Genomic DNA, 20,002 nt, shown 5'->3' with positions numbered 1-20,002 from the left:
AGCCTTGATTTCCCAAACCAAGTTTATTGATTTTGATACAATTACACCTAACGGCCGACTCAGATTTGCCAACATAAACCGGAAATCGGAACATAGCATAATCATTGTATTTAAAGCCCCTACTATAAAAAATTTATATTAGGCACCTAATAATTATAACTTTTTTTTTATATATATAACATGGATGTATCTTGTTGGTTTTGACATTATAATTTTTTTCATTCTATTCAATCGTTTATACAATACTATTCTTCATACATAATAATCATTCATACTATTTATTCTTCTCTTCATCATAGCTATGGTTCAACTTTACTCAGATATACTTTTATTGATTATGCTCGAATTACAAGATGATCTTTCATCTTTACATTCTTGCGTCCTTGTGAATAGATCCTGGTCTAATATAGCCGTACCTTTCCTATGGAAATATATCTCTCGTAATGTAATTGCCTATAATCGTGACAGGGAATCACGTATAAAATTATATAAAGTAATAGCCAATTTTTTATCGATCGAATCAGAAAACCTTTTGATCAAAAATAATATTATACTGCCTTCATATAAATTACCAAGAAAACCAACATTTGATTACATGAATTGTTTTACTCAAATCACGACATTTTGGATTAAAGACATGGTGCAACTTTTTATTGAAGAAGATTCTATTCATAAAAAAAATTTATTAGAAAACCAAATTTACAATTTAATTTTCGAAAATTGTAAAAATGTGAAGCATTTTTATTTAAATACTGGTAAAGAATTCTATAAATTTCCAAGTGCGGGATCATTTTTTTTAAACCTACAATCTCTTGGAATTAGTTTTGAAAATAACATGGTAACTTCAAAAACATTATTCGAACTTGCCACTATTTGCCAGAATATAAAAAATTTAGAAGTTAATTATTGTAATGAGGATTCTGAAGGATTAGCTTCATTTATTGAAATGCAACATGATCTGCGGTACTTATTTTTACATTTTATTGATAATGAAAACAAATACCCACTATTAAGCAATGCGATCAAGAAAAAGGCTGCTACATTGAAAAAGTTTATAGTAGCACCACTTATCGATCCTGACTCATTTTTAAATTTAATAAATCTACAACATTTGGAGATTATTAATAATGATAGAAATGAACTTGATATCTGTTATATGAATGTAGACTGGAAACAATGGGAAGATTGTTTAGATAAAGTTTGTTTTCCAAAACTTCAATGCTTTGAAGCTACATTTATACAAAGTAGTGTTGAATGCTTAATAATTGAAAATTCCGATGAGAACATTATAGAAATTGATATATGCTATTCACTAGAATTTCAAGATTATCAGGCCGAAAATTTAAATTTAATTAAAGCAATAGCAAAAAATTGTCCAAATTTAAAAAATTTAAATTTGGATATTGACCCTAGAAATTTTTGTGAAATCAAAAGGATTTTTACTAATTGCACACATTTAGAAAAATTATCCTTTAATATAAATGTTTCAACACATTCCGACGTTGGAGACAACTTATTAGAAATAATAAGTAATGAGTCTCCTTCATCCTTACGAGAATTCTCTGGGGATGATTGGAATTTCTCAAAAGATGGTTTAGAAGCATTTTTTAAATGTTGGAAATGTAAAAAAAGGAACCCTATTAAATTTACTCATCATGAAATGGATTTATGGCCTGATGATCAAAAAAATGTGGTGTTAAAATATATGAAAGAAGGTGTAATTAAATTATAAAATTTTATTTTTCTTTTCTTTTTTTTATAATATATTAATTTTCTTAAAAGTATTATTTTTTAATAGTATAGAATTATTTTTTTATTTGCTTATTTTTATAAATAAAGTTAAATTTTCACTTTAACTGTTAATAGCTACAAAATTAAGTTTATAAAAATGATAAGCATAACAATGATAACATTATGTTGTTACATAAATGGATATGTACCAATGTCTACTGAATAATTTACATGGGTATATTACAACCCCGGTAATACACTTAAAGATCTTGGCATTTCCCAATTTTGATAATTTCGGTTCTAATTTTTTCAATAATAAAATTTAATATGAGGGTTTGATTTAGTTAGCCCAACGTTAACTTAAAAACGTTAATCTTTATTATTTTTTTTCCACATTTCGGTCCAGAATTGGTCATATGTCATTTTTTTTAACGATGACATGTGATACATAATGCATAATGCCCAATAATATAATCACGTGTACCTTCGCTTACAATAATTAAATTTTGATTAGATATCATTCGTATCATGTAAAATACATGAATCAAATTATTTTACATTCAAAAAAAAAAAAATATGTACTAAAATAAATTCTATTGTTTAATACATAAATATTTACAATTACATTTTTTTTAAAAAAAAAAATCAGATAAAGCGGTAATTAAGCAATGCAAATAGCCAGCGTAATCAGGTAACAAAAGCAATGACGTTCAATATTATAACTAAATTTTTATGTAATGTTAAAACGCGTAAAATAAAGATTTTCAATTATAATGTTACTCTTTCAATATCTGATTTCGATGCGTCGAACCGTGTTTTGTATCTAGCCTAACGTACGGGGTTTGTTTCTGATTTAACAACGTGATGATTATAAAAGATGACATTGCGCATCTTTATCAAGAAACATGAATTTGAACGAGTATAAAGTTTTAAAAATAATACGAATTGGCCAATTAAATGATTAGTAGCCAAACATAGTATTATTTATTTCTTTTAGTGAAAGAGAATAATTGAATTTTATCGGTCTCCTTAAATCGATAATTCCAATTTTCAGAAATACACGTAAACTTATAGTGGTAAAATTTTTGCTGTGTTTAAGTATTGAAAATTTTTAATAACATCAAAAAGAATAGATCTTATAAAATTGCTATTATCATAACTTTAAGGTAAATTTTACCCAAAAAATTCATCTCTCAGAAAATTGAATATTTAATGACTTGAAATCTAGTCCAAAATGATTTCAGTAAATTCAATATTTTATTAAATTTCACTACTAAGATTCAATAATTTGAATTACTCACAATCATGTGATTTTAATATTAATAATAAATTATAAATTACTTGTAGATTCTGATCATCAAAATAATTATTCATTAATACATATCCAACCCGCATATACAATTTTAACCTTTTTTCCTGAAGCGAGCCGGGGCTTGCATTTATAGAGTTGACTGTACTTCGCTTTTCAATAGGATATCTGCTACAATAGAAAAATCCGTCGTTATTAAAAAATAACGTTGTAGGAACCATGAAACAAAGTACAAGAAGCTTTAATGTAGTAAAAGAGGAGGTCGAGATATCGGTTCCGGAAGATAACGATGTAACAAGTTCATCGACTTAAGGTTTGAGCACAGGTATATCGTAGCTTTACCTTTTTTTGATCTTCAAATAAAGATTTGATTATGTTAAGTATCAATACTGTTTTTAATAGTCTTTAATAGTCTTTAAAGACACGACAAGTGAGACATTATTTATGATGGAGATAATGATGATGTGATGATGGTGATGATAATGATAATGATAACGATGGCATTCTTTTTTTTAAGTAGTGCGATAGTGGTATGGTTTGTGGATCATGCAGATCATGCAGATTATGTTATTAAAAATAATGAATCAAATCAAGCTGTATGGGAAGCCTATTCGTGTCAATAAAGTAAGCGGAAACATCTTGGTTTGCTTTTATTGTTTACTATGTAGCATTAACGCTTCGTCGTATTATTATTAGGCAACTTCGGACAAAAAGAATTTGGACGTAGACGCTTCATTATTTATAAGGAATTTGGATCCTGGTACGATACGTTCAGCGCTTTTGGTGTTATCGTACAGACTCCTGAGGTTTTAATATAGACTAATAATCGAATATCGAATTCATTTTACATATTTAATTTTATTAAGTCGAAATATTTAATTTAGATTGCATGAGATCCCGATACTGGTGATGGTAAAGGATATGGGTTTATTTCATGTGATAATTTCGATTCTTCAGATGCGGCAATTGATGCAATGAACGGACAATATCTGATGAATAAACCAATTACTGTATCATACGCGTTCAAAAAGGATGGTAAAGGCGAAAGACATGGAAGTGCAGCAGGTTCGTATTTCTTCCGAATTGAATGTATTGCTTTCAATGGGTGACCATTTTTTTTTTATTGGCATACCTTAGAACGGTTATTGGCAGCTCAAGCGAAGAAAATTAAAAATCTTTGTTTGCAAATGTTCGTCCACCTACTGTTCCACCTTCAATGATAGGAGTTCGCGCCTTCACCACGACAAATAAATACTGGAATGTCTCGTCCTGGCATATCACCTCCAATCGTTCTCCAATACGGAGGATATCATGCGCCCAGGGATAAATACACAAACAACAACACAACCATCGCCTAGAATATCTATAATGAACGGAGCTCAGGAGTATTTTTATTCGATATGTTGTTTATCAAGAAAACAGGTAAGGAATCTATGTATATAATATTATAATTTATTTACATTACAATGCTATATCACTTAATCATATTCATATTCACTCATTTTCACTTTATTATGCGATTTATTTTTTTGAGTGTCATAGAATACTCAATAAATTACAATTCGTATTCTTTTTTTTTTTTTTTTAATATTATGGAACGGTTACTAACCGATCTTATTCTTTTTTTAATAGGTTCGGGTGGGAACTAAGATTTGTAAGTATTACGAATCTTAGCAGTATTTAAAAAGAAACGTTATACTATATTAACGTTTCTATTTCTTTATTTTGGCCTTCTTTCTCTCTTCCCCTCTCACCCTTCCCTCCTTCCCTCTCCTCTTTCCCTCTCCTCTTTCCCTCTCCTCTCTCGTTTTTCCCTACCATTCCTATCTTACTTTTATAGGGCGGTTCTTTGGAATTTTTTTCCGCTTCGGTGGTTTTCTTTTGTAGGACGTAGATCAGCGTCTTGGAATTGGTAAGTTTTATTTTTATTATTAATTTTGATTTTTTTTTATCAATTTTTTTTTATCTTTAATTTGTTTGTAGAAATCGACAGATTCGCACTTCCTGAATCGAATTGGTAGGTTGGAAACTGAAAAATAGGATCGATTGGTAAGTTTCAAAACAGTTCGTTTTGAAATTTTTTTTTAATTTTTGTTTTTCTGAATTTTTATTTAAGTCGGACTCGGACTTTATTTTTTCTTTAGGTATAGCGAGACGATTTTTAACGTTCGTTCTTTTCATGATGCGATCACATGATTGCGATACTAAGAACTGAACTTTGACTTTTTTTTTATTTATAGCTAATATACATATATATATTTAAGTGTTTAATAAATTTAATAAATTTTGAAATTGGAACTAATATTAAACTATATTAATAAATAAATATAAAAAGTTGTGTCGAATACATTACAGTACGAATAATGGACCACCATTAGACCGATATTCAACCTAGTCAAATTTAGGTTGAATTGTCCTATTTCAACTAGTGTATTGAAAGTAATACATTTAATTCGGAAGAACCTACTGCACTTCCATATCTTTCGCCTTTACCATCCGTATGAATGATACAGTAATTGATTTATTCATCAGATATTGTCCGTTCATTGCATCAATTGCCGCATCTGAAGAATCGAAATTATCATATGAACTAAACCCATACCCTTTACCACTACCAGTATCGGGATCTCATGCAATCTAAATAATCTAAATCAAATATTTCGACTTAATAAAGTTAAATATGTAAAATGAATTCGATATTCGATTAAAATTAGTCTATATTAATACCTTGAGAGTCTGTACGATAACACCGAAAGCGACTGAACGTATCGTACAACATTTTTTCACCGACACCAGGATCCAAATTCCTTATAAATAATGAAGCGTCTACGTCCAAATTCTTTTTGTCAGAAGTTGCCTAATAATACGACGAAGTGTCAATGCTACATAGTAGACAATAAAACAAATCAAAATGTTTCTGCTTACTTTATTGACACGAATAGGCTCCCCATACAGCTTGATTTGATTCATTATTTTTAATAACATAATCTGCATGATCTGCATGATCCACAAACCATAATGCCAATTAAACAGAAGACACCAGATTTTTCAATTATTAAACTTTCAATACCACTTGGTAAAAAACGTAGTTACAAGGAATTGAAGATCCAGAAAAGAGCTTTATTCAAACAGCTTTCCCAATACTCCTAATCTACATCACTTCTACCAAAATCATTATTTAGGTCCATATATATATATTGGTTGTAGCTTCTGAACTTGTAAGAAATCTAGGATTAATAAATGTGGCACATGATACCAACATAAATTTTTTTAACTTGGCGGCCTTCTTTGTTACCACGTCACTTAATAATGGTATAGTTCTTCCTCCTCTTCCTCCTATTCTTGTCACCATCACCACCATCGTTACCATTATCATCACCATCATCACTGACAATTTCGGCGAAACATTTTCCATATTATAAGAAGTTTCTTTAGTGTGTTTTGATTTTTGTGAAGAGAAACGTAATGTTTAGACTTGGTAAAGCCTTTTGCGCTTGATTACATTAACAATGTTATCTTGGGCAGCCTTCTTTGCTACCACGTCACTTAATAATGGGTATAGTTCTTCCTCCTCTTCCTCCTATTCTTGTCACCATCACCACCATCGTTATCATTATCATCACCATCATCACTGACAATTTCGGCGAAACATTTTCCATATTATAAGAAGTTTCTTTAGTGTGTTTTGATTTTGTGAAGAGAAACGTAATGTTTAGACTTGGTAAAGCCTTTTGCGCTTGATTACATTAATAATGTTATTGGTTTATTTTATTCGTATTATGAAGATGATGGCAATACGAAAAGAAAATTGTTTTACATTATTACATCTATCAAAATTAATTTATAAATTTCTTCTTCTAGTATATTTTTTTTATTTTTTTTGTACACAGGATCCTCTTCATTGATTAAAAGGTTTACCCACATCATTAACCAAAAATGACCGAATAAGAGTAAAATAAAGCATGTATTCGGTCCTCTGGATCATTAGGTAAAAAATGGGTGATAGTATTATAGAGGTTTTTACGTATTTCTTGTTTAAAGTTTAAAGGAGCACATAAAAAATATTTCCACAAGATAGACATCGCTATCCGCCACCAGAACAGTTGTTTATATTTGATAATGTTTTTTATTTTGAATAAGGAATAAAGTTGTAAAGAACATATAAAAACGCTGAAATATTACTAAAACATGAAAAAAAAACTAAATTTCAATATGAAAATACCTATATTTCTTCGTAAAATATCGAAATTTAGGTTTTTTTCTAAGTTATATGATATCAATTTTGGAGAGTAAACGCATTTTGAAAGTAGACATAATAGACGAAAAAATTTTTTATACAGTATCAGTTTTTAAATATCATTACATACGCTAAGATTCAATTACTCACAACATGTGATACATATCAAGTATTGACCAACCCGCATATACAATTTTAAACTTTTTTTTCTGAAGTCTCGTTCTTAAAGATAGTTGAATTCATACAGTCAACTCTATAAATGCACCACTTATAAGTACATTCCCTTTCTAAATGCACACTTTAGTTCAGTCCTAAGTTTATATGACCTCTAATTATTTACTCTCTATCCTTTGTAATTGCACGCTTTTTTCTGGTCCCAAGGGGTGCATTATAACTGTACTTCGCTTTTCAATAAGATATCTGCTACAATAGAAAAATCCGTTGTTAATAAAAATAACGTTGAAGGAACCATGGAACAAAGTAAAAGAAGCTTTAATGTAGTAAAGAGGAGGTCGAGATATCGGTACATTCACTTCCAGAAGATAACGATGTAACAAATAAAGCAACGCTTCATTCCCCGCAAATGCTCATCGACCTAAGTTTAAGCACAGGTATATCGTAGCTTTACCTTTTTTTGATCTTCAAATAAAGGTTTGATTATGTTGTTTTTAATAGTCTTTAAAGATACGACAAGTGAGACATTAGCTTATTTTAGAGCGTATCAGGGGTCCGAAAACTGAAGAGCTGAAATGCCGAAGAGCTGGGACCTAAGAGAAAAGGAAGTTAAAACGAAGTTAAAGAACAAAAAAAGAGAACAAAGGAGCGCAAAAATAAGAACCCACCTGTATGTGAAACCGAAATGGCAAGGCACAGATATTATATATATATAATTAAATATTAACTGTTAACGTAGTTAACAGGTGAATCCTAGTATTGTTGAGAAGTGATGAATGCTACTCTCGTACTAAAGAGAACAGAAATGGAGTCGTTACTAACGGAATTGTTTCTACGGGATAACCAGTAAGTACAACCAAGAAAGTTACGTAAGTTACGTACGTCGACGCGATGTCCAAAAACTTGTCGTTAAAACATTTTCATTTTCTTTTAAAAATTTGAAGGTTACCGACCAAGCCACATCTCCTTTCATATATTTTGAAGACCTATTTAAATTGAGAAATTGTAGCCTAATACGAAAAAAAATTCTTGAAAAATTTTCATGTATACGAAATTTTAATTTACAATAATTTGAACATGTAATATTTTTATAAAATAATTCAATTTTTTTTAAAAAAAAAGTATGTTAATTACGAGGAAAGAAAGTTTAAAATCTTGTTTGCTTCTTCAACAGATTTAATAATAATTTTATTCATATCACTTATGATATTTGTATATATTACTACTAGATCCAAAATGGATCATAAAAATTATACAATATTAAACCTTGACTCAAAAAACAAAAAACTTAACGTAACTAAAAACTCTAATAAATTGCAATAAAAAAACAATTTAATTAATATATTCTAACTTCTTGAGATTTATTTAAGGGATTTATTTTATTTTTTATTTAAGGGATTTATTTATTTTATTTTTGCCATTCATTAGTTTTTTTATTCGTTAAATTTTTTTTACTGCACGAACCACCACGCCACCACCTTAGTTCCATAAACAACCCATATGATCGGGATCAGTTTTCGAAGGAGATACTCCATATACTCCATATCGACGGATCTCGGCAAAGTGTACATTTCGCGTGCTTCATAAGTCAAAGTAATTCCGTACTTTAAAAGACACGTTATTCTTTTTTTTACGTGGTTGTGGAATAATCTCTTAGTTCAAAGTTTAACGATTCTATAATTCTATAATTCATTTTGAATCCAATGCGTAATAGATACGAATGTCATATTTGACACGAACAAAACTATTATTAGTCTATTATAGAAGCAGCATTGCGAATAAAAAAATGTTTATTATGAAAAGTATTTACGGGATAGAAGGATTTTTAATTATAATAGTTTGTTGTGACAACTTCAACCCATTTCGCAATTTCGTGGTATTTTAGTTCGAATCTTGGAGATAGTTTATCCTATTTATAAGACAAAAACCACTCGATATGTCATATGATCCCATATTTTAACAAATTTGGTTAGTAATTCTGTTTTTCACAGGAAAAACTCTGAATTGATTATTTTTAACCATTTAGGTAAACATTTCCCGATGGGCTGAAGATATCAAGCATCTAATTAAGCAATTTGACTTATCCCGATTGAGAAACAAAAAGCCTAACGTTAATATTAATCATGTTTAGAAACAAAAGCAGATATCATAGCTTTTGTTCCTAAATATGACGGTGACGCAAATTATGTTCACAAAGCTCTGTCATACCTTCGAAAAAACCTTCGGATCAACCGTAAATAAATAAAATATTTTGACACAGAAAGATACTCAATTTTGAAAATTTTAATATGTGGTCATGTGATGACGATTTTGACCAATCATAATATTAAAAACTGACTAGTTAATGATGCGCGCAAAATAAAGTCATTAATTATAATACGTCGAGCCGCGTTTTGTGATTTATACGTGATGATTATGACATAGTAACTAAAGAAAATAATTATCGATTAAGAAAACCTGATAAAATTCAATTTCAATTTCAGAAATGCGCGTAGACTTTATGGTAAAATTTTTGCTGAACTTGTAAAGCGTGATTAATTTTCGGTTTTAATAAAATCTGAAACATATAATATTATAAACTTTAAATTATCATAACTTTAAACATTGAAAAAAAACATTTAGATTATTTTACACGATATCTAGTCCAAAATGATTTAAATTCGGGATACGTAAATTTAAACTCAATATTTTTATTAAAGAAATTATAAGGTTTGATAAACTTCACTACTTAAAAGACATATATAACTTTAAAATTTGGAAGGACATTATTAGTTTATTATTGCAATCCATGAATTAATCTAATTCACTACAATATGCCCGGACTCGGCCTCATTTCAATAAGTTCAATTAAGCAGTAATTTCAAATATAAATTATAAGGGTGAATCAATGAAAGGTCCTTGATATTAGCCGAATTTCTTTTCTTTATACAATTAATTTTATTTCATTTAAAACTTTCGACATACATTTACAGTATGAATGTTTTTTGAACAACTGTCGTTCATATAAATGGAAAATGTTCAGCGAACTTTTTATTTAAACTCGCAAGATTAGATGCCATTATGGGTATTATTCCAGCAATATTTCCTTATCTCAATAAGTTATTGTAATAGAATCTTTAAATACAATTTGACCATTCACATATAATTCATATATTTGATTGATGACGTTACTATTTGTAAACTTTAATACGTTTTCATTATTAGCCAAAAAATGTTTGATTGAATCAAGGTATTTCTTTTTAATACAAGTTTCATTGGTTTACGATAATTCTTTGCCAGTTTCTTAATGTAAATGTTTTTTCGTAAAGTCTTAGTTAAGGCATCAAATATCAACTTCTTTACACCAAATTATGCATTAAGAGCACCAGCACCTGATGTGGAAGGTATGGCCATACCCTGTTGTATAAGGCAAGTTATAATGATTAATTATCAATTTCTTTATGTTTACTCTTGCTTTTGGAGATGCATGTTCTTTAAAGTATCTTTTTATTTAATGACTTTGTTTCATCATATCAATACTATCATGGTAAACTTTCCATGCGGATAGCAAGTTAAAAATCAGTATTATCTTCTCGAATAAATTCGTCCACATCCGTTGGTCGAATTGTAAATTCTCTCTCGTTGCAATCGTCAGCCTTGACGATTTGAGTTTTTGAGCATTGAGTGAAGATACTTATCAATTTAATTAGTTCGGCGATACTACTCCTATCACCAGTAAAGCATATCATTAATTTTACCCATTAAGATAAGTGTTTCTTTCCCGTACTTCATTTACATGCTCTTTACTCAAAGCTTTATCATTGAGTGGCTGAAAAAACAATAATCGATGTATTTTTTTGTTGCTACTTTGATAACGGACTCTTTTTTATTTCGAATGCCATGCCACCGGAATTAAGAACCACTTTGCATCCTTGAGTATTTGCAATTGTTAAAGAAAGTACCGCTCTCCCACTACAATAAACTACAATTAGAATAGACAAAAAGAAAACCAAAATCTCCTCATGGATCTATTTCCAGAGGGGAGAATTGGTTTCCTTTTAACAATAAATTTTAATAAGATGAACAGATGATGTCTTTCCGATTCCAAGATTCCACAATTAACATTGCAGCTATCCATTCTCTACTCTTATATTTAAACCCTTTTCTATCCCACTTGCTTTTCATATCGAAATTTTGATTACCATATTTCTGTTCATAATTGAGCAACAAGCGACTGCAGTAATAGAAGCTTTGGATTTAGAAATTTTGGATTGAGATTTTTTGTATTAACATGAAGAAAATTTCCTTGGTCTTGAATCCTGTTTGATCACAACATACGAAGTTTTAAAAATTTAAAAATTTGTAAAGTAATACGGCGCTTATGATGTTGATGATATCTTTTAATTTCTACAGATTCCATAAATAGATCGCCAGCAGAAAGTCTTCAGTTTCATGCGCGTTTCTCGTTCTTGCCTCAACCAAATCACCTTTACATTTCTTACAATAGCGCTCGTTCAAGTATATCCAAATAAAGATTTAACTGTGCAATATTATTTATCAAAATCAGAGAATTTCATAGAAAGAGAGTTGGTATGACAACTACAGGAATTATAACAAGATCTTTCGTGGCTCTGAATTTTTTGAATTTGTTTGATGTTTTCGTTTAGCTTTTGATTTCTTTGCTTTTTTTTTAGATGTCGTGTTTGTTTTAGTTTCATCGGCACGATTCTGTGGGAATGGATCTGTGCTGGACGAACCATCATCAAATGGTGATGATGTTGAGAATGACATTGATGAATCATTTCTTCGCAATAACTCTTTTGGATTTTCTTCAGGTGGTGTGTAGACATGGGAGATCTCAGGAGATGATTTGGAAACTTTCTCTTGATAAGAACTTTTTCTATATCCGCCATAATCGGAAATAGTTTTAGTAGTGACCTCAAGGACAGGACTGCGTACATGCCAATGGCCTCATAGGGAATGTTAGAAGGACACCATGACCCTTAGTTGAAATGTGCGGTTATGAAAACTCAAATTATTTTCTGTTGAAACATCGACATGAGAAATACTGGATCTACTCTGTAAATCATTTTTAGTTTCCGAATGATTGATTTCTAATTTTCTGGTGGTGCATCGCAAATATCGCAAATTCTCATTCTATATTTTGATTCAGTGGAAGGAATCTTGACATGTTCAAGTTCATTTTGCTATTAGTCGATGACTGTGGTGAAGGAGGTTGCGTAAAAGATTCGATTGAAAGCACGTTTCTGTATTTTAAGATATTTCTTTCGATTAATTTCTTCAGCTTTTATAGAAATTGTACTGATCCCTGCCGATTTATCTTGAACTTAATTAGAAGTAATATTTTCGTCATCGAGAAGATTTAATCGCACGATTATTAGAAGATTATATAATACTATCTTTTGTTCACGTTTCGTTTTCTTGGGAGGTAAAGTGACTTTGATTATTCTTCTCAAAATCACCATCATCACCAATCTTTGTTTAAAAGCTTTTCGGTTATTGCTTTTGGTGTTATTTCTGTAGTTTTTCTCGAATGCCAGGAGTTCATCACCATTTACTTTCATCTCATCGCCGTTTCTCGTAAATGTTTGAGAAGTTCTGCTAGTTTTGGATCTTTGGAAAAGTTCCCTATATAATGGGCTATTTCCTGCATGTTTTACGTACGGATGTTTGGTTTAAAGTGTTGATAGGGATTATTGGAGTTTGTTCTCTAGATGGTTCAATAATTGAAGAACAACATCTCTGTGAAGAAAATCATAAAGTAAAACTTGTTGTATTAGAGCGCTTGTGTTCTTTCCTTAGTCATTAACATTGATTCATTTTTAAATTTGGTGTTTTTTTTTCGATTAAGCCGTAATAATTGAGAGCGATATAAAGTAAATTTTGAAGCAGAAGTTTCTTGTGAAGTAGAAGCTTTAGAGCATTCTAATCAACGAGTTCTTCGTCTGGATCCCGGCGAATTAGAATTAATTATTATAATTAAGAATTCTTTATTTGTAATATATAATCAAGTGAAGTTGTTACAGTATATCTATAGGGTCTTATTGATGTGAATAGATAGCATCGTTTTTGCGACATCCGGGTGTGTTTCGATAGTATTTCGATCAAATACGTTCAATACGTTCATGGATTTCACTAACTGCGGTACGGTAACCCGCGTATTTTAAAGCGCAAGTAGTAGGATCTAATGATCGTTCAGTATACCAAAGGTATAGACTAGATGGCATCGTTTTCGATCCAATGCCGATATGAAAAGGCTGATAGTTTGTTCTGAAATTTGGTACCGTGTCTTGATATAGTACACGCGAGAATTTTCCACTTTGGATTTCGTAGTGGTGTCTCCTCTCTATTCATTAGCTGACTTAATATAATAAATATAAAATAATTTTTCATCATTTTGATTCTTATTTACTTAAAAATTTTTTCAACCTTGTTTATAAAGAAAAAAGAAGGTTAAAAAATCTTTGAAAAATAAAGAAACGTACCTACTTTTAATTGAATTAGGAGTATGATCTTAAGCAGTTAGGTGACTTCTCAGCAATAATATCGACCAACATTTGTAGCATCTTAAACAGCAGATCACTATATCTAATCGGAGGAGAAGGAATAATATTAAACGGGAGCGGTCTTGATAGAATTTCCTCCGAAATAAATCCAGGAATTAAAAATTTTGAAGGTCTTGTGGCGATTTCCCAACTCCTTTCAACAGGATTCCATATCTGGAAAAAATTTAGAAAATATGGATAAATTTCACCGTCTTCAAGTTCCGCCTGTAATTAGATAATGTTAACCATTCTCCCCCAAAGACCCTTTTATAGACCGCTGGTAGGGTCCAGCTTAATGATAATGGGAGATAGGGCCAATCCTCTTCGGTGCAATGCGCTAGATGCATTGCCTTGGTTAGTCCCGCAAAAATACCTACAAATACGTAATAGGCAGAAGCCAGGGATGAGAGCCGATCGAGAGGTATTTGAAATCATAATTTCATAATTTTCAGTGATTAAATACATTCTATCATAAATAACATAAAATAAAGTGTTTAGTTCGATTGTATTAATATGTATTCTTATATAAAATACTTAATAAGACTTACCCAAGTACGCAATATCGCGCAGGAACCTTGACCCTGGAAATTGAACATTTATCACTGATAATTATTGTTATTGCTGACGGCTGTTTGTTGACATAATTATTCAACAAGGATTTGACCGAATTATCAGTAGGTCATACTTGTCATTCTATTTATAACTCTTTCCGCCCTGTAAAATCAACCAAAACCAACGATTTACATATATCAATATTTTACTTAAACAAATCATAAAATTTAAAAAAATCTACCCATGTGATCATATTATTACGCGCCCTACGCGCCCGTTACAGACATCTCTCTTTGCTCCAAACCCATCAACGAAGTACGCGTATACTGCATTATCTTTATGGTATACCCCACTCTGATACGCTCTAAAATAAGCTAATGTCTCACATAACTCTTGTCATATCTTTTAAAGACAATATTAAAAACAGTATAAATTAACCGATACTTAACATAATCACATCTTTATTTGAAGAACAAAAAAAAATAAAGCTACGATATACCTGTGCTCAAATCTTAGGTCGATGAACATTTACGGGAGAATGAAGCGTTGCTTTATTTGTTATAGTTATATCGTTATCTTCTGGAAGGTGAATGTACCGATATCACGACCTCCTCTTTTACTACATTAAAGCTTCTTGTACTTTGTTCCATGGCTCCTTCAACGTTATTTTTTATTAACAACGGGTTTTTCTATTGTAGCAGATATCCTATTGAAAAGCGAAGTACAGTTAACTCTCTATAAATGCACCCCCCCCCCTTGGAACCAGAAAAAGCGTGCAATTACAAAGGAGAGAGAATAAATAATTAGAGGTCATATAAACTTGGGATTGAACTAAAGTGTGCATTAGGAAGGGAATGCACTTATAAGTTATAAGTGGTACATTTATAGAGTTGACTGTATGAATTCAACTATCTTTAAGAACGAGAGGAGTGCTTCGCTTCAGGAAAAAAAGTTTATGTGGTTGGTCAATACTTAATGAATAAAAACACGTGATTGTGAGTAATTGAATCTTGGCATGTAAAAGCTTCTAGCCGGTACTTTTTATAAAGCAAAAAAAAGTGGCGCAAATTTAGGCAAATTTTGACTAATTGGTAATGTTTAGGAATTTTTTGTAAAATTTTTTTTATAGTATCATATTAATATTAAAATACTTGAATAAAAAAAGATATAATCTCAAGATTTTTTTCAACAAAAATTTTAATTTGATTAAAAATTGGATTTCAAATTTGCTCTATCCATCACATGCGGATCGGCAATTAAATTCTCAAACCAAACTATAATCCTGTAATAACCCAAATTAATAGTCCTTACAATCCTCATAATCAAGAATTTTTCCCATTATGCTAATGATTAATCATACCGAAATGGCCAATTTGTAACGAGTCTTTGGATCTAAACGCCCATCTCACATATAAAATTTTTCGTTATGTATAGTTCTAATTGCTTCCATAATTTGGGAAAGGCAGCTACAATTCGTTCTCTTCTAATTATACTGTTGGAGACTTTTAGCTCTGTGTGCGGTCGTGTTGTTAACGGAGACGGTTCTTCACTATCACTATAAATGAGTGTTTTATCAGGACGTTTATCTTTCGATCTTTAATTAATCATAGCGGCGCATTTGGGATCCAAATTAGTTCCTTGGAACTGGTAATAAAGAAATAGACAATTGAGTAAAAAACGCCGTCATTTTAGAGATGTTATGCGGGATCCTCAATGTAACCATTTGTGTGTAGAGGGCTTTAAATTCATCAGAAGAAGCTTGATAGCCAGTTAATTTGTCAACGAATGTCTTTATTGCAGATTCTGATAAATTAGCAGAGTCCAAATGCTGTTGTGATAACTTAATAACCAAATTGTGTAATCGTCGGTGTAATTCCTGTCTCTGACCCGAGTATGAATGACAATCCATAAGGTGTTGTGAGACTTCAATAATATATACTCTTGGTATGACGGACACTTTAGGTCTGTGTAAAGATTATTGTTTCTGCGTTTAAGTATATTTGCAGTCAGGAGAAGGCTATAAAATAATTTAGTAATGAATAAAAAGCGCCATTGGGTCACATTTAAAGCCTTTGATTTGTTTGAAAATCGACCATGTAATATCCCAATCAATGTTGTCCATGTCTGTCCCATGCTGTCGTTAACGAAAAGTAATGAATGTTCTGCCGCGACGTGAGTCTGAAAAATGGGTTTCCCGAATTTCTAAATTTCTGTTCAATTGGAAATCTTTGAAAATGAGGAAAGTAACGCATATTAAGGTAACTATAGTTAAAACTATTATTAAAATGTCACTACTTCTTTAGCTAAAACATCCACTTGTTTTTAACAAATTTAAGATCTATCTTTTTTTTTCTAAGTAACAATGCTACTTTAATTAATATCAATACATTATTTCTTTTTAACCACTTTCTCGTAGACATATATTGAATCCGATTAATGGAGTGAATTGCAGCTTGACTATCTGTGTAAATGGTAAGGGCCAGACTGAAGAGTGTCATCCATCGGTATAGAATGTTACTGCCGATTTGTGTTTCAGTTAATTGAGTGACTGTTATAAGCTCATGTTTCAGTTCTTGGTTATCAATCCACCTCTCTATCCATACACATACGTCCGCTGCATCGTGGCAATAACGACTGACATCATATTTTGTGTCTTCTATTGTTTCTGTATCCATTTACGTTTAGGGCACTGTCAGATAATACCTAATATCACTTTAATATAAGAACTTACCCCCTAAAATATTAGGTAATATCTGACAGCACCCCTATTGTTGCTCATTTTATTATTGGTGAAAATACTGTTACTAACTTCACTACTTTTGTTGTGATTGGAGCTATGCTTAATTCTTGATGTAATGGCGTTAACGTTGTTTGACTCCCTATTGGTAAGATTAAAGAGCAGTTATGTACTAATATTTTGCCCTCAAATGATTTGATTATAGGAAGTAACCTGGTTTGATCCAATCTACATGTGGCCAGATAATTATTTCTATGAGGCTACGATTGTGTGATTAACACCGCGATAAATTCATAGGTGTATACGTCAAAATTCCATTCGTAGTGCGTGATCGTACTTTCCCTACTCAATAGTTTATTGTCGCACTTTGAATGATCTGACGTTCTTGGTGATTTCTGATATCAATGTAATGAGAGATTTCAATTGTGCGGATCTCAACCTGATCAAAGCTATTCCACTTTATGCCATCGTTTTGAGACATAAGCTAAATGCTGATGTCTATGTTTGGGCGATATCCATGTCCCAAATATCTGATCTTGGAGTTTGTGGCTTTGATTTTATTTTTTCCCGGCCCATTTCAACGTACTGTTCCTCTGTAATATTACTAGGGTTCAAGACAATCAGTTCTGACTTCGAGCCGTTGATGTGGATATCGTGCAATTTATAAAATTCATTAGCTAGATCTATATTGTTTTGTATTCTTTCTTTAGATGAGTCTATGAAGCACGTGTCGTTCATATAAGCTAACGTAGGGACAAATTCTGAGAATGATTCCCAAGTAGTCTTGTCGGTAACATCATGAGGCCATCGAACTGATATATTATACCTCGAGCAAAAGATCTTCGGAGAAATGGCGTCTCCCTAATCTATGCTGTCCTTAGCAGCAAATTGAGGACGGTACCGTAGTAAGTGAGGGCGCTCAATTTCCGATGTAGGAAAAGATTAATAATCCATTTAATGATATTGTGCGGTATATCTATTCTTCGTAATAAATGTTAATCCCTTAAGGCCACAGAATCGTATGCTTTTCGCAGAGCTCTTTTTTATTTCTCTAGCATCTTCTATGATAATTGTGAGGATGGATAGTGGTGCGCTGGTGCCTTCTTCCTTTAAACCGCAGAAGTTCAGCTCTTTTAATACATTATTGGATGAAATAATTGAACTAAGTCAGTTGGTTAAAAGCTTGGTGACCGCATTCATAAAACAATCCAAAGGTGCAATGGGGTCGGTATTACCAATTTGAAGGTAAAAGGCCTTGTTTAGAGAATAATTAAAAAAATTAAAAAAATTGTATTAATAGTAGGTGCACTTCATTTGGAAATTTCTTGATCATTTTGTAATCAATTCCCGATGGTCCTACCAAAGAGCCAGACTTAATTGACGTAAAGTGTGCATCCATTCTTCGAACGTAATCAGCTCATTGAGTGCCTCCATGACTCTTGCATATTTATCCTTTGGTTTATATATTGCCAAAATTCGGACAAATTGTCTATATCTGTATTACGAGCTCTAATTGGTTTGCATAGAATTGGGAAACTGTCCGCTCTAATTCATCAGGGTGAGTAATGATGGTGGGACCGTTCTCATTAACAATTGTGCTTTGTCTATAATGATGGGAGGTTTCCGTTTGTCTAATACATTATTGAGCCACTTGGTTTGGTTAGTCTGAATTTCAGCGCATCGCTTTTTTATTGCGTCTTGGATAATTTTATCTTACTCTCGCGCAAAAATACGTAACTCCAATTTTTGTCTAGCTCGAATTTTGCTTTTTAGCTTAATAAACCATTCTGGAGATATGTACATCCAACTCTTATGTGCCACTTATGATTTTTGTATTCGTTATTATATTTATTAACGCGGCTAGATCATTGATCCTTTTGATCTTAATTGCTAAATAATTCGGCATTTGAATGTCGATACCACTTATACCATAGATCTACTAATTTTATTGTGTGAACGATCGCTTTTTATATTTTTGAAGCATATGTTACGTTTACACGGGAAGTTCTTTATAAATAATTGCCATGTTTGTATTCCATTATGATGTTCCATGTTGTATCGATATGTTTTTGGATCTTGATATTGACTATCTCATTAGTCCGGAGCGAAGCGAAGGACTAAATACTATTCGTGTCGGTTTCACAAATGTCCCGTTGTCCGCCCGCTCACTGTGTGAGTCGATGGCATCCATTCGTATTGGTTCTTTTGGTTATACGTTACTCTTTGTTTATGCATGATAAAAATAGAACCTATTTATTCGAAAAATAACGAAAATAAATGATAATTTTGTTTAAACTGAATTTTATAATGACGAAACATCCTTTTTTTTGATATTTCAATTAAATTTACCGTGTTCAATTAAGTTTAATTAAGATTTTGCTTTTCGCTCCGGACTCCCAACAGTTACCGTTCCCTAGTCCGTATCCGCAGTCTCAACAGGGAATGTATCTATATCATGGTCTTTTAAATTCATTAGTTCCAGATTCTTGAGATTTAGCATATTCCGTAAAAGCTCTGTTATTGGCCAATAATTCGGATACAACTATGCACGTATGCACGTAGATGTATGTACCGTGTGAATTGTTGTCACAGGGATCCGCCAGATTAATCTGTCAAATATAACATCTTTCTCTATAAATATAATTGCATATACAAAGTATTAAGCATTTGAAGGGAATTTTGACTCGAATTTTTTCTATCTTCAGTTCTTCACTTAA

At 31.5% G+C, this 20,002-nt stretch overlaps 6 protein-coding genes across 6 annotated transcripts; 3 read left to right on the top strand and 3 right to left on the bottom strand.

The window, feature by feature from the left end:
• Positions 1-301: 301 nt before the first annotated feature.
• Positions 302-1,732, top strand: OCT59_026681 (uncharacterized protein; the record flags this gene model as incomplete). The annotated part of the gene is made up of 1 exon (XM_025329783.2): positions 302-1,732. The coding sequence occupies one exon, from the start codon at positions 302-304 to the stop codon at positions 1,730-1,732; it is 1,431 nt and encodes a 476-aa protein (XP_025180506.1).
• Positions 1,733-3,619: 1,887 nt separating this feature from the next.
• Positions 3,620-5,340, top strand: OCT59_026680 (uncharacterized protein; the record flags this gene model as incomplete). Its single annotated transcript, XM_066143343.1, has 10 exons — positions 3,620-3,664; positions 3,737-3,846; positions 3,925-3,952; positions 4,072-4,105; positions 4,178-4,229; positions 4,424-4,462; positions 4,673-4,694; positions 4,881-4,952; positions 5,024-5,089; positions 5,185-5,340. 8 exons carry the CDS (start codon positions 3,620-3,622, stop codon positions 4,932-4,934), a joined length of 384 nt encoding a protein of 127 aa, XP_065992871.1. The 3' UTR covers positions 4,935-4,952; positions 5,024-5,089; positions 5,185-5,340.
• Positions 5,341-5,651: 311 nt separating this feature from the next.
• On the bottom strand, positions 5,652-6,010 carry OCT59_026679 (Splicing factor 3B subunit 4; the record flags this gene model as incomplete). Its single annotated transcript, XM_066143342.1, has 3 exons — positions 5,652-5,686; positions 5,768-5,897; positions 5,966-6,010. 3 exons carry the CDS (start codon positions 6,008-6,010, stop codon positions 5,652-5,654), a joined length of 210 nt encoding a protein of 69 aa, XP_065992870.1.
• Positions 6,011-12,488: 6,478 nt separating this feature from the next.
• On the top strand, positions 12,489-13,087 carry OCT59_026678 (uncharacterized protein; the record flags this gene model as incomplete). The annotated part of the gene is made up of 4 exons (XM_066143341.1): positions 12,489-12,511; positions 12,604-12,689; positions 12,787-12,879; positions 12,975-13,087. The coding sequence occupies 4 exons, from the start codon at positions 12,489-12,491 to the stop codon at positions 13,085-13,087; spliced, it is 315 nt and encodes a 104-aa protein (XP_065992869.1).
• A 1,066-nt stretch (positions 13,088-14,153) lies between these two features.
• Positions 14,154-15,076, bottom strand: OCT59_026677 (uncharacterized protein; the record flags this gene model as incomplete). Its single annotated transcript, XM_066143340.1, has 5 exons — positions 14,154-14,170; positions 14,374-14,462; positions 14,545-14,624; positions 14,935-14,950; positions 15,048-15,076. The coding sequence occupies 5 exons, from the start codon at positions 15,074-15,076 to the stop codon at positions 14,154-14,156; spliced, it is 231 nt and encodes a 76-aa protein (XP_065992868.1).
• A 621-nt stretch (positions 15,077-15,697) lies between these two features.
• Positions 15,698-16,457, bottom strand: OCT59_026676 (uncharacterized protein; the record flags this gene model as incomplete). Its single annotated transcript, XM_066143339.1, has 1 exon — positions 15,698-16,457. The coding sequence occupies one exon, from the start codon at positions 16,455-16,457 to the stop codon at positions 16,179-16,181; it is 279 nt and encodes a 92-aa protein (XP_065992867.1). The 3' UTR covers positions 15,698-16,178.
• Positions 16,458-20,002: the final 3,545 nt, after the last annotated feature.

This window comes from Rhizophagus irregularis, chromosome 6 (genome assembly GCF_026210795.1).
Source record: "Rhizophagus irregularis chromosome 6, complete sequence".
Classification (NCBI taxonomy): Eukaryota; Fungi; Glomeromycota; class Glomeromycetes; order Glomerales; family Glomeraceae; genus Rhizophagus; species Rhizophagus irregularis.
This window is presented reverse-complemented; position numbering and strand designations above follow the sequence as displayed.